Source organism: Apteryx mantelli, chromosome 19, assembly GCF_036417845.1.
Source record: "Apteryx mantelli isolate bAptMan1 chromosome 19, bAptMan1.hap1, whole genome shotgun sequence".
Taxonomy (NCBI): domain Eukaryota; kingdom Metazoa; phylum Chordata; class Aves; order Apterygiformes; family Apterygidae; genus Apteryx; species Apteryx mantelli.
The window spans coordinates 7,652,912-7,670,509 of NC_089996.1; the positions used below are offsets into that span (position 1 = coordinate 7,652,912).

A 17,598-nucleotide genomic window follows, 5' to 3' on the forward strand; every position below is an offset into this window, starting at 1 on the left:
ATGGTAAATATAAGCAGGTGCTTCACCAGGCAGATATAAACACAGCTTTGTAAAGTGTTGTTTCTAGCATATTTGACACTGCAGTCCTGGAGGATGCCCGTTCCAGTTCCAGTTAGGGGCAGACGGCAGAGAGCCTCAGCAGCATTTTCTCTCAGTTTTCTCTCTTTAGTCTTCTCTATTACAGCATTCAGTAGCAGCTACTGGTGCGAAGGGATGAGAAAAGTTGCCAAACCTTTCTGTGCAGGACAAAGCAAAGGGGAACACTGCATCGGCTTTAATAACCGTGATGTCAACAACAGCAATACTGTGCAATATATCTGGGAGACAGGAGATGACAAGTTCATTGACCGAAAGTTTCATGCTGGGATCTGGTATTCCTGCGAGGAAATTGTAAGTGGGGAAGGTGAGTGAAAGCACATAAATTTATTTTAGAATGCATTCATTTTTTTCCTTGTCTATTTAGTGTCATTTCCTTGTTTGTTGCAATGCTGTGTATGCATTTTAAAGGGAAAAGTATTTTTCAAGAATTTCCTTTTCTGTATTTTCTAATTAATTCTTAAAAAATTCCTAATAAATTCTGTTAAGAATTTTAGACTGACATATTAGAGTTTTTAGACTGACATATTGGAGTACAGATAAAGATTTTTTTAAAAATTCTTCTAGCTATAGCAGCAAGTTAAATGAGTTTAACAGGAAAGTGTTTTATTTTTCTGATGTTGTTAGTGCCTGAGCCAAAAACGAGCACATTTGTTTTGAATCACTGCTTATGATGACCTAGGCAACATAGAAAGCACAGTGTGATATCTTATTTAAAAAATCTTTGGGATTTTTTTCCAGCAATTAAATATGTGAGAGTTAAGTTGTTTCACAGATTTCCTATTAAGAATAGATATTTTTACTTTCTTACAGTGACCTTGCCTTTCATAAACAATAGCAGAAGATTATTTTCACCCTTTCACATGTTTCACAAAATGTAACTAGGACCCTTACTAATCATGAGTTGTGGCATTTAACTGAGTTGCACTCTAATATGTAAATATTGATAGAATGAAATTAACTTACCATTAAAGAAAGTTTCTGGGTAATTTTAAATTTTTGTACAATGAAGTTGCTTAGCTAGTCCAACAAATAGGGTATATGTTGTAAATCCAGGTTTCCAGGTTTTTTTCCAATTACTGTTCTCATCAGTCACAAGATCACAAGAATCAGAACAAAACATCAGAGATCAAATAAACTATCATCTGTCCTTTCAAATGCAAATATTTTAGCAGTCACCTGTTCTGAAAATCTGGTTCTACCAAAAAGTCTTCTACATTAAGTAAGACATTTAAGGGAGTAAACGTCAAAGATCAGAGGAAAATACATCTCCTGCTCAAGAGAAAACAAAAAATAAGACATCTTTCAGGTGATGACTGCTGTAGATACCACAGGCCAGGAAATCTGTGCATCTCCTATGCCAGTTCTTATTTTCTTACTTGGTTTAGTTAGTAGCTGGAAAAAAAAAAAAAAGTCCAGCATTTCCAAAGTAGAGCAGAATTAATTCCAAGAGCTTTGATCAGAGAATTTGCGTGGGGGTCAGCAGGCTAAATGGGCTTGAAAATCAGAGCTTACAGCAAAAAAACCAGAATCAAGCTTAGAAGAAATCTGTGTGAGCAGCACCCTTGTTGCTGTAGAGAGAACAGGTCTTCCTTTATAAGCAGGATGGTGGACAAGCTACCAGTCTTTCAAAGGAATTGCTCTTTTCCCCATTCTGGCTTTCACAGCCACAACTTTTTGGAAAACAATTCATAGCCTTTCCCTAGGTCTCCCACAAATGTTTGACTCTGGCTGTGTCTTGACAAATTCAGAATGAATTCTCTAACTGAGCTCCAGGAGTAGGTCCAGGTCCCCGGGACTCTGTATGTACATACATACATCAGAAGTGGTTTCTCTTGGTCTTCTCATTGGTCCCTTTCCCTGACAGACACAATTTACAATGATCTGAGATCAAATGTTTTAGAGGGATCCTCCTTCAGATTCCAGTGTACTGAGGATGAAATACATTGCTTCAAGGTATCCTGCTGGTGAATGATTTGTTGGATTAGTAGATGGAAGTGATACATTTGCAGATTTAAAGTGTTTTTTTTTTTTTTTAAACACATCATGTCACATTCTCAGATGTCTTACAGAAGGCTTTATTATACCAACAATTAGCTGTATAAACCAAGCTTGTTATCTCATCCAAAAGCAATGTCAAGATTATTTAGCAAAACTTATGATCCATAACACCATGTTGATTTCAGACTTGTTACTGCTGATGACCTAAGGATGCAAGGAAGATATGACTTGTGAGAGGTATTTTCTGAAAATCAGACCAGTTGATACATTTAGAAAAAATGGTCAAGCCTTCGAAAACACAGTCTTTGTGCTTCTGTTCTTTCATTCTTTAATGACCTTATCTGACCCCATCCTGTCCACTGTTCTTCTGTCACTGCTAGCAACTAAACAGTATAACTACTTAAATCTGCTCCTTTCAGTGTGTCACTGTTTCCTCGTGTAATCTCTGGACTCAACACTGTTGCACAATAATTGAACCTGAATGTCCAGGGGGCCAGAGGGATCTGTATGCATTCAGTGATGTTGTAGCCAAACATTTAGACTGTCATTGAGACTAGCATCCTAAAAGTCATGACCTTTATGCATTTCCTACCTTAAATTTTAAGTTGACTTATTTGGTTTGACCATTAAGATATGCACGGCTGACTCTAAGTAAAATCTTTGTATCTGTTCTGCTGCTATAAAATCAAGTGTGTGCTCTATGCTATATTTTGCATTTTTTCATTCTAATAATCTATTCCTGTAGGTAATGCAGAATACTATGTTACACAATACAAAATAATCCAGAATTTTATTTTTAAATTAATTATATGTCTTTCTTAGGTGAGAAATGTAGAAGTTTCATCAGTCTGACTCCACCTGCTGATCGAGGTAAATATTCATATTTTTTTTATACAAACAAAACTTTCCAGATTGAATTTATCAATATAAATGTTATGATTTGAACACTTGCTTTAATCCCATAAAAGCTTTTATCCTTTATTTCAGGTTTTAAAATTCAAAGCAAAGTCCACATCAGTTAAAAAATGACTTTCAAAAACACTGCAATCCCCATTTGAAAAGAAACATTTTTTTTATGTTGCGAATATGAGTACTGAAAAGCAAGATTTGTTAGTTTTTGTCCCTCTTTTCGTATACTTCTGAATTCACATAATGAGGAATTTTGTGGCTGGTGCCATGTTCCCTGGAGAGGGCAGAGGGACAGGCACCATGTAACCAAGGGCAGCTAGTATGCTCAGGGGGCCTGGGGGAAACATGTCCTGGACCAAACCAGTCTGAATGACAGTGTCAATCCACTCCCCCAGTACTTTCCTCAGAGCCGTACGGAGGCATCTCCATTCATCAAGGATTTGCAGCACAAAGATCTCTCCTGAAAGTATGGCGTTGCCACCTCTGTTCAAAGAACAGTTCACGTTCCTGTAAAACATGCCCACAGATGCTGTTAAAGACCCTTCAATATCAAGCCTATCACTTATAAGGTTGGATCAATACTTTGGAATTGGCTAATCCAGAAACAATTCTGCCTTCTTCCCCAGGGAGTTTGCCTTGCGTATCCAGGAAAGTGCTTTAGTTACCCAGTCACTGAGTATCTGAAGGCTAGTGCTCTCTCCTTCTATTGCAGCCATATCACTGTGCACAAATAACTCAAGCTTTTTATAGTGTGAGAAAAAAAATGTAAGTGAAGTGAAGTGTAGTTCTTAATTATGCAGACACAGCCCTCAGAAAGGAGGGGTGAATTCTGGGCCCTGCCCTGAGAACTCCCCAGAGATGAAACTTCTGTTGGCCGTAATGCTGAAATAATCGCTGTGAACAGGAGGTCAGCAAATGCCAGAGGTGACTGCGGGTCAGATCCAGTCACCTAAGACAGCACCTATGTACCTTACGACAGCACTGTGAAGCTACCCCTGGCTAGTGAAATCCTGCATGGAAATACAGGCTCCTGCCCTGCACAGCAAATGAGAGGGTTTGTGTTCTGTCAGGGTGTAGACAAAAATCTGGGTGCATCAGGCTCACTGCTCATAAATATATCAACCCTGATTACTTAGTCAGGGATCATTCACAGTTGATCAGTGCATATGCAGTGATGGATCATTTATCAAAAATAATGAGATGCAAGCTGTCTTGGTCAGGGCAGCTGATACTGTTGTGGCTGGGCTATGTGCTACCTGGAGATCCTGGACAAAATCAGAATTTTTTACTGAGGCAAAGATTTGCCAAAGAAATAGACCTTGCCTGGGTCCAGGCATAGCCTAACCCAAGACTTTAATGTCTAAATGCCTTTGGAATCAGAGTTGTCAAACAGACACCTGCCTGCAGTAGGGGTTATTTAACCTCCAAAACATTTTGTTTACTCCCATGTGTAGTGTTTAGCAATCAACCACATGCCTTATTATTGTTGCTATATTTAAGTTATGATTGTTAGTATATACATTCATATGAAATCAATATTTGAATCTACAAAGAAGTGTTTCTGTCAGGATACATTAATTTGTTTTTAAAAAAGATTTGGGAGGGTTGTTGGCAGGTCCTAGTTAGCATCTGGAGAGAAGACTCCTGCCTGTGGGACATTAACATGCTAATAGTAATACAGAGGGGTGATAATCTTTTAGAGAAAAATTAGCACCTTGAGTAAGATAAAATTAAGAGATAGCCAGGGAGAGCAGGAAAGAGATGAATCCCAGTGAAACCCGAAGAATGTTGTGGCACATGATGGTTTAGATGTCCAAAACCCAAGAGACTGGTAGAACACTAAGCCCAAAGGGAGGATTTTACTTAACAGCTGGGCCCTCAGCCATGTGACTGTGTGCGTGGCCTTACAGTCTTCTTTTGGTACACTTCTCTATGAGCCCAACAACTGTGACGTCAAAAAATGGATAAATGGATGTTAATTCTTTTTTTAAAGTAATGTTAGCATAACTACTGAGTATAACAAAGGTACTGCCCTATCTCGCACTGTATGCTCCTCAAAGGTATGGAAGGAAGGTGCACATGCTTTTCCACTAACCGTCCACATCAGTAGAGGAGTGAAAATTTAGGGTTTCCATGAACCCTGAGATCTTCTAAAAAAGTTATAATAGTGTCCCCACAGTCTTTGAACTTTTGTTCAAAGATGTAAACAATAAAAATGAAGAATGAAGAAATGGTGAAAATACTAAATGACAACTTACAATATCAGTGCTGTTAATTTGGTTTTCCAGGGGTTTTATGGCTGTCTATCATAGCAGAGCTACTGTACATCATTTTGCTTCTGGCTGGAGCCATTCTTATGTCAATAGAAGTGTGCTACTACACTGCTGCCATTGATGGCCTAAAGATCAACGCCTTTTCTGCAGTGGTCACCGTACTAGCAGGTATCGTTTAAGATTGCAATTGATATACCTCCAGAAAATGCTACATTGATAGACTCTCAACTGAAGATTAAGAACAAGATTAAGAACTATTACTATGCCTACTGAGACACAGGCAACAGAACAGGATGCAGCAAAATTTTATGGAATATATTTGAGTCATCTAATTATTTCTTAATATTATTTTTATATTTTACATTTATAGTTTTTATTAATTTTATTTTACTATTCTAATTTTATTATTTTTAATTTGATTGTCAGACTGGCTGTCAAAGATAAAGTGATATATTCTTCCTATAGCTTGATTTTTTTTAATTTTCAACATGCTGAGTATAAAATTAGCAGTAGGTAGAAATAAAATGGTATTTATAAAGTGGAATAAAATTTGATTAAATAATTGTTAGTGGAGGATCATCCTAAACAATGTGTTTCATTTTCTGAATATTTATTCTTAATCCAGTGCTATACAACATAGGAGCCTGGGAAAATTCAGTTTGGAAGGGACTTCAGGAGATCTCTAGTCCAACCTCCTGCTCAAAACAGTCAGCTGTGAAATCAGACCAGATTGCTCAAGGCTTTACCCAATTGGGTCTTGAAAAGCTGCAAGAATGGAACCAAAACCACCTCTCTGGGCAACCTGTTCTACAGGCTGTCTGTCCTCATGGTGAGCAATCTGGTCTGAATTCAGTGCTAACCCTGCTCTGAGCTGGAAGTTGGACTAGAGACCTCCTGAGGTACTTCCCAGTCTGAAGTATTCTATGATTCTATATATATTATACAATTGGTACGGAGGAAAGCTGCAGTAAAAACAATAATTGCTGGTAACATTAACAGTGTTTCATAGAGGTATTAATTTTAAATTAAGAAGCAATCATACTGAGTATGTAGTATGACTTCCTGTGTAACACACGCCACTAGCTGTCATGCTGTCACTCCTGTATGGTATCCGAAGTAATTTATATTTGGTGAAAGTAAATGTTTTAGAAAGGCATCTAATTGTGAGTCAAACACACTGGCAGATGGCAAAGCTAATATCTCTTTTGGTGAAATAATCTCAATGTTCCCTTTCTCTGCCAAAATTGTGGGCTTTGATTCTAATTTTAATGTTTATAGATTTAGTGCTCATGCATTTGTGATTGTTGTGCCTTCCTCTGCAAATTAAAGATTTTTTAGTACACCGTTTCCTCTTAAACATAATCACATATTTATCTTATCTACCATTTGCATTACTGTTGGCTAAATAAATCAAGTTTCTTAATAGTCCCACTGTGATCATGCGGAAGAGATCATTTTATTCCTTTCTGCAGAAGCCTTTGCGCAGTTGAAGGCACCTGTCATGTCTTTCCTTTACCTTCTCTTCCCTGAAAGAAATGATTGAGAAACATTTCATATGACTTCTCATATACTTGCCAAACCTCTGATCATTCTTGTTACTTTTGTCTTTGTCTAGCCCAGTTTTTATGCAGTTTTCCTAGACGGCAGTACTAAATGTAGACACTGGTCCGCAGGTGAATCCTGGCCAGTGCTGAGTCTCCAAGAACCACAGTTTACATTCCAGATGGTCATTCCTGAGATGCTTTAGTTTTACTCAATTTTATGGAATTCTCAAATCTCTGCCCTAAGTTAGGCTCAGCTCTACCTAAACCTTTCCTGACAGATGTCTGTCTAACCTCATCTTAAAAAAATCTCCAACCCTCAAAAACCCAAAACAAAACAAAACAACACTCCTGCCTTGGTACTAAAGATTCTGTGACCTTTCTAGGAAATGTAAGCTAATTCTTACTATTCAAAAGGTTTCATTCAATCTAAATTTAATCTAATTTAATCTAAACCTCTGCTACTGTAATTTTATCCACCTTTTTTTAGGATTCCCATCTGAAATAGAGACCATATGATCCCTTTCTCTTTGCAGTTATCTTTTTCACATTTGAAGTTTGCTATCTCAGTTCCCTATAGTCTAGAGAATTGTCTCCAAACTTTGCTGCTGATGTATTCTGAGAACTTGGACTATCTCCTTTCTGTTGAAAGACCTTCCAGAAAGCTATCCAGCTGGTTAAAAATCTTTATCATCACCAGTTCTACTTATTGTTCACAAAAAGCCCTGTGCCCCTTACCTTTCTTGATTAGTGGTTTATCAGTAAATTCTATGGGTAAGTTTTTTAAAATTTTCCTCTTACTATTGCTCAAAGATTTTCAACATGTCTATGCCCTTCTGTATGCTGGACCTCAGCTATAGACTCACCCAAGCAGTCTCCTTTGTTAACATGGCTAAATGAGCCTACCTTTCCAGTGAAACATTTTTACCTGTATCTTAACAACCCTTTTGTTCCACCATTGTGTCTATTTCCAGAGAAAGAATCATGAGCTTTATTCAAATCTTTAGCCAGTCTTGCCCATTATTAGCAACTTTTTCCTCTCCAAATAATAGTAAATATTCACCATTATTAATATTCCTTTTGGTTTTGGCATGTACAGTATTAAGGAGGCTCACATTGAAAGCTTTTACTGGACATTTTGGTTGTTAGTCCCTGGTTTTAAGCATTTATTGAAATAGTAAAAAATTGAAGAATATCTGTCTTAGATATAAAACTTACATATAAATCTGTTTTAGATATAAACCAAATCTAGTTGCCTTATCAAAGAAAAGCTTTAAAGTTTCCTTCACCTTAATCTGTAATGATGATACAATTTCTTATACCAACAAGCTCTTGATTCTAGAAGGCAAATGCAAATCAAAATTCCACTTCTGGAAAGTGTAGCTGCATAATTCTAGCTATATTGAAAACATACTTTTTTAAAAAAACTGTTATAGTAATTAATGATTGAAAAAAACACATTAAAGCTAATGTTTGATTTCTCAGTACCCTGAATCTTTTGCTCAGGCTGAATGAAATCCCCAAATATGTGCTCTAACTTATGCAGACCATATTGACTTGCCATAAGAATCACAATGTCAATTTTTCTGGGCAAGTTTATATAGAACATGGTTATGATGGCCCTCATGCGGGTTTAAATGCTACAAAAAATATTATTCTGTTTTTGTGAATGTGTTCTCTTAAATACCAAGCATGTATTCTGCTCATTAATTCCATTGCTATGAATATTCTTTATCGGTACCACTCTCCTGTAACCCACATATACTAGTGACTTTTCATGAAAATGAACATTGACAGACACCCATATTTGACTATTCTTGCTACTTGCATCAACATTTCAGTTAAATTTTTACCATTTTCCCAGCCCCAAACTGCCCTGATGCCACTGCTGAAGTGTTGAGTCAGCCTGACTTGGAATTTTATCTTTGCACAAGAGCTAAATGGAGAGACCTCCAGGCCCACCACAGGAGTTCATGTACACACCCCAATTTTACCCATCAGGGTACAGGCAAGGGCATCCAGGGTGGAGGAATCAGGACTGGCATTTGTGTAACTCAAAAATGACTATGACATATCACCTCTCTGGGGAGAGATGGACAGCTGGCCTCAGTCCTCCAATCCCCACAGCAACAACCTTCTATTTCCTCCTAATGATTTTTCTAGGATCACTGCAGACCCCATGCCTGGGCTCAAAGATCCCCATGTGCTTCCAGGTAGCACTCATGCGTAGTACAATTTCCTTCCTTCCTTCCTTCCTTCCTTCCTTCCTTCCTTCCTTCCTTTCCTTCCTTTCCTTCCTTCCCTCTTTCCTTCTTTCCTTCTCCACTTCTATTTATTTTTTGGCAGAAACATTTGTTGTCTGTCTTAATCCTTACACATAGGCAGAAAAACATGCTCAGAACAGCTCTCTCCATAGAGTTTAAGGAATGTGCTATCAAAGCGCCAGCTAACAACTAAGTAATGTCTTTCACAGCATGAAGCAGCTTGTCTCTATGCTGCCTAAAAGGAATGTTCTAATTACCAGTTGATGGTGTTTCAGGGAACACCAGTATTTCAGGGAAGACAATTTCCCAGTGTCTACTGAAGCCAGGTTATTGTGTAGGTGACAATGGAAAAACACCAAACAGCCCTTATTTGTGCAGAACTGTCCCAGACTGAAATCTACTGTGTGCTAGCAATTGCTTTTGTTTTGTGAAAATTTATGAAGCAGGCCTGCTTTGGGAACACTCAGTAAATTGGGTCTTGTAAGAGGGTTTGTGGATGGACCACTACTCTGAGAAGGCAATGTGTTTTAGACATTGAGATACTTATGTTGCCAGGATTTTTATGGATTTGTACATGCAAATGGAAACAAAAGTAAATGTTCACCGGGACAGTCACTGCTGGAAAATAAAATGTTAAGAGAAAATAGATAACTTTACCATTAGGCAACAGCTAAATAGGAATTTGGAAGATTATATTGTTAAATAAAGCCACTGGTTAAATAAATGGCTAAGCAAATGGTTAAATAAATAAGCCACTTCCAAAATCTAGTCTTTCAGTGCCTTTTAACAGCATTTAGGTGCTTATTCACTTTTTTATTTATCTAAAATAACACTGATAAATCTGGCCTCATTTAAGGCATTGGGAAAGGACATATAACTAATATTTGTGCCTTTGAAAAATCTTCCCATTCTTTTATATTTCAAGCTTCTGATGGCTTATTAGGGGACACTGTGTCCTGTGCAATGAATTTAAGTGAGACCTTGGGTTTTTTGATCCCTGCTCAGAGACGAATTACCAAGGAGTAGGTTTTCAGAGGGATGGAGCCAACTAGCCAGTTGCCTTTCAAGATCTATGGACTGAATGTCCCATTGTTCCATTAGGTTCCTCTAGTAGGTCCCATTTATAGTAAGTGTCAAGGAGCTGTAGTGGTGACTGTATTGGCAAAATCCATGACATACAAATACACTTAAATTATAATATCCAGTATTTTTCAGTGATATATAGAATTTAGATTCTTCATAAAATATTCTCCAGGAGCTCCAGGGAGAATTGCAATAAGTTGACAAAGAGAAGTGTCCTCAATTTATATTTTCTAATATTCTTATTAAATTATACTTTTTAGGTCTTCTGGGCATGGTTGCTCACATGATGTACACCACTGTATTTCAAATGACTGTCAACCTTGGTCCTGAAGACTGGAGACCTCACACATGGGATTATGGCTGGTCCTATTGGTACCTATTGATTTATATTTGGTTCTTCCATTACATTTCAGTCACTTCATCCTGTAGTCAAGGAATGTATGCTTAATTGATAAGGAATGGGTCTATCTTGTTTCACTCCTGGGGATGCAATTCAGTATTCCATCTGGGGTTTTTTTGTTTTTTTTTTTAAACCAAATTCACTAGTCTTAGATTACTGTATGGATTGTAACAGCTGGAGTTTAGAGCAACTATGAGCACAGTTCTGATCCTCTAAGCTTGTGAGTTTTCTGTTTACCATTCACTGAACAGTGCAGAGACCTCCCACTGCTCTGCATGAGGCAGAGGTTCTTTTCCCCACACATCAGACTACCAGGTTTATTAGACCCAGTGTTGGTAGCTTTGTCTCCAAGGAATGCTGCCTAGCATAAATTGCTTTTAACTCTTCCAGATTCAGCCATATAGGCTGAACGTTTCCTTACCAGATATATGCTTCAGGTTGCTATTTTGGGGAAATTTCAGACAAAATGGTTCACATTTTTAGGTCTCTTTCCATGAATCTAAGCTTCCTGAATAGTAACAGTTCATTTAGAAGCTATTGTTACATATGTATAAATGGAGGCCTGGCCAGTACTGCTTGGTTGCAGACCACCTAGATCATGACAACCGATTGAGCCTATCCTGTTTGTCCACAACATGAGGTGGCTTAGCTGCCCTGTGTCCCCCACTTATTCAAGGAGGAAAGGGTGACCTTGCATTCTCTCCTGTCTGGAAGAATGGCTCTGAGAAGAAGCCTAATATTAAATATCCAAACTGTATCTTGGACAATGTCTGGTGGCTACTTGGACACCCTCAACAGGCATCATGGGCACTGTGCAGAATTCTCCAATAGTGTCTTCTTCTCTCCTTTCAGACTTTGATACTTTTTGCTTCTTTGATTCCTGATGCTTCCCTTCTTTCACATTTTTGTTCTCTCAATAATCATTTGGTTTCCCTAGTTTTGGGCCCTGATCCCTTTTCTGGGAGGGCTCTCCATTCCTTTGATGAATTGACTTAGGCCTGTTTTCACTATAACCTAACTAATAAGAATGGCCACTAGGAAAAGGGAAAATGTTCCTTCCACCTTCCTGTGTGAGTGGGAACAGAAAACTGCAGACTGGTACAGACAAGCCTGTTCTCCCTTTTCCATCCCACTGGGAAGTGAAGAAAATTATCAGCATCACTGCCACTATTAATTACTGCTACCAACACAGCTTCGTTGCTGCCGCTGTTACCATCATCATCGTGCACACCACTGATGCCATCACTGTTGCAACTACAGCCAGCCTTCTCTTCATGGGCATCTGGACTAATGACTTTTGCCATGTGCCACACATTCAGGGGCAGAAGACTTCATGGCTGCCTTCTAACTCTGTGAAGCCTGGGCCACTGAATGCCTCAAAGAAATGTTCCTGTCATCACCGAATACCTGCATACAGAAAGACTTACGTGTAGGAGGGGCTGTTTGAAGGGCCTTAGTTTCTTTCCTCTTATCTCCCTCTGTCTGTATCATTGTCTCTTTTCTGATAACCTGCATTTGCACCCCTCACCCCCCTCCTGTTGTATGAACCCTCATTTCCAGCCTCCCACAGCTGTTCTTCCATTGACTGTATGGGAGAACCAGACAAGGTGAAGGATGCTGACACTACTGCTGCCTTATAAGAGGACAGAGGACAGATGCTAGAAGAGGGGGATTCATGATTATAACTGACGCTCCCTTTCTAATTACTGCAGCAGCCACTTTGGCCAACAATGTCAGCAAGCTGATGACAGAACATGGGCAGACAGCAGCACAGGAAAGACTGTCCTACTTTGTCATTGGGACTTGTCACCACCTCCCTAGCAAAGAAAAACAAAGGATTGGACCCATGGCAGCAGTTTTTTCATCTCAACCATCAGCTCCATGGGAGCAGCTGTGCCTGCAAGAACTGCTGAGCCTTTGCCATGGTTCTTCCATGTGTCACAGTTCCACCCATCTCATCACATCCAGCTGCTGTAGCTAGAGCTTTTTTTCCGCCTTGACTAGGGGGCAAGATAATCTTTCCTCTTCCTCTATAGAGCTGGGATTCCTAGTAATGAGTAGGCTTACTCTGTGGCATCCCTGAATGTCTTCTCAATAAGTCTCTCCATATTTCTTTTTTCTCTTCTTCAGCAGCTTGCCAGGAAGCTGGCAATATGTTTCCATTATTGGTTAATCTCGCACTCTCCTTGCCTTTCTCAGATTGAGGTATCCTTACATCAAGAGGCAGCATTTTGTCTCTAAAGTTCATAATTTCCTTTTTCCCTGTACTGAATTCTCATAACACATTTTCTATCCAATACTTAGTGTAGTAAAAGGAAAACCCACAATCCAGCTGAGCTTCCATCTGCATTTCTCTTATCCAGAGGAATGACTTGTTACTTTTGTTTGCTTCCTTGTCCAGTTGACCTGTTTGATTTCCCCTTCAGGACTTTGCCTCTGTGTACAGTTCCCACTGACCTTAATCCTTCTTGAGGCTGAATTTCCACTATAATCAAACTCCCCTTTACCCTCTGGCTCTCTCAGTGACAAGACTTTGCTTGCTTCTTTCTTTGGTTCTCATGAGTCAGACATCATTTCCAAATCGCTTGTGGAAAGGCAGAAGATTTAGCAAAAATCTTAAAGAATTCCACTGATATCCTCTTTGTATTGTCAAAAGAAATCATTTATTTCTGTTGTTTGTTTTGTTTCTTTTAATACAGAATTGATCTACAAGAGCATCTTCTAATAGGAACTTAATTTTTTTTCTGTCTTTGGTAAGAGGACTTCTTAAAAGCTTGTTTGAAATCAGTTTGTTGTCCTTATCTCACTGAACCCTTCAAAAGGTATTAACAGATCAGGAATAACATCCTTCAGCAAAAACTGTGATCCATAATATCATTTTTATCGATTCGTCTATTAATGCTACTATACTTCAGTTATTCAGCCAATACGCCTGCTACATTAGTCAGGACTATTGCAGGCTTCCTTTATCTGATCGCAGAGGCTAAAACCTGCAGTCATGGCTGCCACCTTCAATTCTTCTCTACCATGTTTGACCTAAACCATAGGTTACGTACCGCCATTAGTAGGTCTGTTGCTCCATCCCTAAGTTCCTTTGGCATGGCAAGGTAAATCCACCTGCTTCTAGTGATTTGCCCTTATTCATGTTATCTCTTTGTTGTAAGAGCTCTTCTGCTGATCCCCACATGTGGGACAGTTAGGGTGTAGTCTGACTGACTAATGTAACAAAGAGAGCTTAAGCTACTCTCTCTTGTTCTTGCTCCTAGCAGCCCATGTGTATTTATGTGCCATACTTGACTGCCCCAAATTCTGGCAACACGTCCGGTTGTATGATTATCCTGAAAACCAGTCCTGACTAAAAGCATCCCCCCTTACCCCGCCCCCCCCCAAAAAAAGAAAGTGCTATTTTAAACCTAAATCAGTTCATTGAACTGCAAGGAGGATGTGGGAATGAACAGCTCTGAGTGAGAGGAGAGTTAAGCAGAAGTTTCTTAAACTGGTTTCTCCAACAAAAGCATGTTTCATTAGATTATCCTGACCTTGACATGTTAAGAAAGGCTCTGACGAGTAACTTCCTTCACTGTGAACTCTAATTCATATCACTGTGACCTTATTTTTACATACTAATTTTATACTTCCATCATGCATTGGCCAGTCAGTAATCTAGAAATGTCCTGCACCTTTAGCAAATTGTCTCTCAACATCATTTTTTATTTCTGTCTTGTTATGGTTTTATATTAACATTTCAGAGTTTATATCCTTTCTTCAGTTTGGTCATGACCTGTATTTTCTCAGGAATGCATTTCAGTGCTCTGAGCCTGTTACAGTCAGCTATTTAATCATGCCTTCTCTTTTCTTTTTAATCCTCTTGAATAAGTGGTACAAATTTTTCTCAATGGCACTTTAAGTTTTTAAATCTCTTTAACAGCATCTTTTAATTTTTCAGGCATCCCCATTTTTATATAGTTCCTTATTCTGAAATTAATCTTTAAGTAGAGTAAGTAGAGGAACTGGTGGTGGGGATAGGGTTTCACTCAAACAAAGATGTTAAATGTGAATATAACAATCAATATGTAGATGTCAACTACATAAATCAGGTACTTGGATGATCATTAACCAAGAGTATTTCTCCTTCTCCCACCATGTTGCCCCTTCCATAATATACACTAATATAAGCACTAGTGTGTAATATTTTCAAAAATAAAATTGAAGTATTTGGATATGAATCTATTTTGCTAATTTCTGATAAACTTTTTTGTTTATAGCCTCGCATGGGGTTCCTTCGCTTGCTGTATGGCTGCAGCTGTCACGACTATTAACAAATATACAAAAACTACTTTGGAATTCAAGCACAAAAGAAAAAAGCTGGAAAGGAGTTTAAAGATTAAATACAAGTTTCCTGATCCTGCAGCTCCAGAGAAAGCTTGCAATGTGTATGTGAACTCTTTTCACAAAACTACAGAGGACCCTGCACACCCAATAAAAGGCTTGCATCACCTGGCCAATATATCAATTCTGTAAATTTGAACCACATCTCAAGGCATCCTGTGAATCATAAGGTATATCACAATGAAATAGTATTAATTAATAAAAATGTATCTTTGTGTAGCATTAGTCATTTTTCTTAATAAAGAAATGATATTTTCATGGATGTTTCAGGGAAGTCTTAGTATTGAAAAGGCTGATACAGGTACCTCAGTTCAGCAAAAGACAAGGACACAGATTCTGCACTGCCCTGATTTTTAAGTATTCTCTAATGTTAATATAGACAATGTGAGTTTGTTAGGATTTCAGAGCATTATGGATTTTCACCCCTAATTCCCTATTTAAAAGACTTCCAAAAAAACCCAAGCACAAAAACATAAATAACAAGGCAGCAAAGAAAGTCTCCCACAGGTGGTGTGTGGCTTGAATAAATTGCTTGTTATTAAAAATAAAACCTCTCCAGGAAAATCAGTATATTACATGGTAGATTGATGAGTTTAACCATAAGTATAGTGATAGGATTTGCTGTGACAGAAAGGTAAATGGGAGGAGAGTTTTTTAATACAAAAATTGCATATAAAGCCAGGCTTTACAATGGCTAGAAAGACAAAAAGAAAACTGGAAGATCTGTGGTTTTAGGTAGCACACAACTCAGCTATGAAACTCTCTAGGTATCATCATGACAATAGTACCAGAAAGAGCCAAAATTTTATTTGCAATTATTATAGATAAAGAATAATTTAAAATCACATTAAAGATGGAAAAGCGGAAATGATTACGATCCTGATGAATCAGGAATGCCAAGCTGCTTAACTCCTGGGATCAAGCTAGAGCTTTCCCCATGGAACTGAGCCATATGCACCTGCCCTGTTGGATACCCGATTTTTTGTTGTATAACTTCTGCTCCTAACGAGTTCCCCCTCGGAAATTCTCTTGTGAACACTGAGTCACAGAGCGGGCTGTCATGATTCCGTTTCCGAGGCCTGACACAGTATACCCACAAGCTCTAGGCCTTAGGAAAAAAATCACTAGATTTTTCTTTCAGCCAAAACAATCATAACATAAAGATAGTATGAACTTGATGTCAGCAGGATCCATATCCAGTCAGTTTATGGCCAGAGATAAGATTGGGGAAATAATAGAGTAGCACAGTCACACACAATTAGCTCAGAAGGAAACCTTGGGCCGTTACTGGCAAGAGGTGAAAATTATGAGACAATAAGTCGAGTCAACGAATCTACAATGCATAAGCTAATCTCCTGAGAAATGAGCTGGTGGTAGGAGGAAGCCTACCAAGGGATGGTAGGCACCTGTGCTTGCCTCCACCTGCCACGTAACTGGCCCTTGGGAGTATGGTGACCCTGGGCCTGGCAGTTTGCAGAGAGGGTGTGAGCGGGGGCCCCAGACACTGCTTGGGCTGCTCCTCACTCCTGGTTCTTGCACTTTTTGCAGCAGTTCTGGGTTCTTCTAGTTTTGGGGGCAAATTCAGGGCTCCTTGGTCGCAGGCTGTTGCTGTGAAAGGCTGACTCCCAATTAGGGACTGTCAAGCACTCACTCAACCAGTACCGGCGAGAGAGCCATATGACTGCCAGGCCCTGAGCAGGGGTCCAAAGCACAGGGCCTAGACCAACAGCTGAGGCAGAAGCAGCAGTTTGTGCAGAAGGGTGCATGGAAGGGGATCAGAAACTCTGCTTAAGGCAGCATGCGAGTGCTCAGCAGCAGTGGTGACGCACCAGCGGGCATGGTCCTCAGCACCACCGGAGCAACTATCCCTGGGGCAGCAGAGGCCTTGACCTGGAACAAGCTCCTGAGGGAGGATGCAGCTCTCCAGGTCTGGGGCTGCAGAGAATGCCTGGGGTCTCTCGCTGAAGCTGTGGCAGGTGAAGTCAGTGTCCTTGTTTGCAGGCAGTGTGCTCCAGTTAAGGAGTTGAGTCTCCAAGCTGAAGAGCTGTGGGAGGAGGTGAACAGACTGCATAGCATAAGGGGCAATGGGAAAGAGATTGACAGGATCTTCACAGAGACTCTGCGAAGATGTGAGCTGGACCAGCGTCTGTGCAGAAGGAAGGGCAGCCAGAGACTAAACTGGCAACTGGGGACTCCTGTGATGTTGAAGGGTGGCCGCTTGTGACTTCTGGTAAGAGGAGGAAAATTCCTTCTCCACCCGCAGGTTTGCAGCTGCAGAAACAGTTGTCCTGTGAAACATGCAGCAGCGCCAAGGGGGCATCATGAGTGACAGTACTGGGAGACTCCCTCCTTCAGGGGTTATGACCTCACTTGCTGTCTAAGGATGTTTGCTGCTTGATGGGGGCTTGGATCATGGGTGTTGCAGAGAGACTGCTGAAAAATTTTCAACCCTCAAACTTTGATCCCCTGCTGCTCATCCAAGTGGGCATCAATGATACTACCGGGGGAGACCTTTAGCATATCAAAAGTGACCACATGGCTCTGAGGGTAAAGGTGAAGGACATTGGGGCCCAGGTGCTGCTCTTCTTGATCCTCTTTTTGCAGGAGAAAGGCTTGGGAGGAGTTGGTGGATCCTGTGGGTC

The 17,598-nt window shown here is 39.6% G+C and overlaps 1 protein-coding gene across 1 annotated transcript; it reads left to right on the forward strand.

Annotated features, from left to right (window-relative positions):
- The first annotated feature begins 169 nt into the window (after positions 1-169).
- Positions 170-15,139, forward strand: GSG1L2 (GSG1 like 2). The gene is made up of 5 exons (XM_013950300.2): positions 170-403; positions 2,920-2,967; positions 5,295-5,447; positions 10,428-10,539; positions 14,833-15,139. The coding sequence occupies exons 1-5, from the start codon at positions 214-216 to the stop codon at positions 15,086-15,088; spliced, it is 759 nt and encodes a 252-aa protein (XP_013805754.2). The 5' UTR covers positions 170-213; the 3' UTR covers positions 15,089-15,139.
- Positions 15,140-17,598: the final 2,459 nt, after the last annotated feature.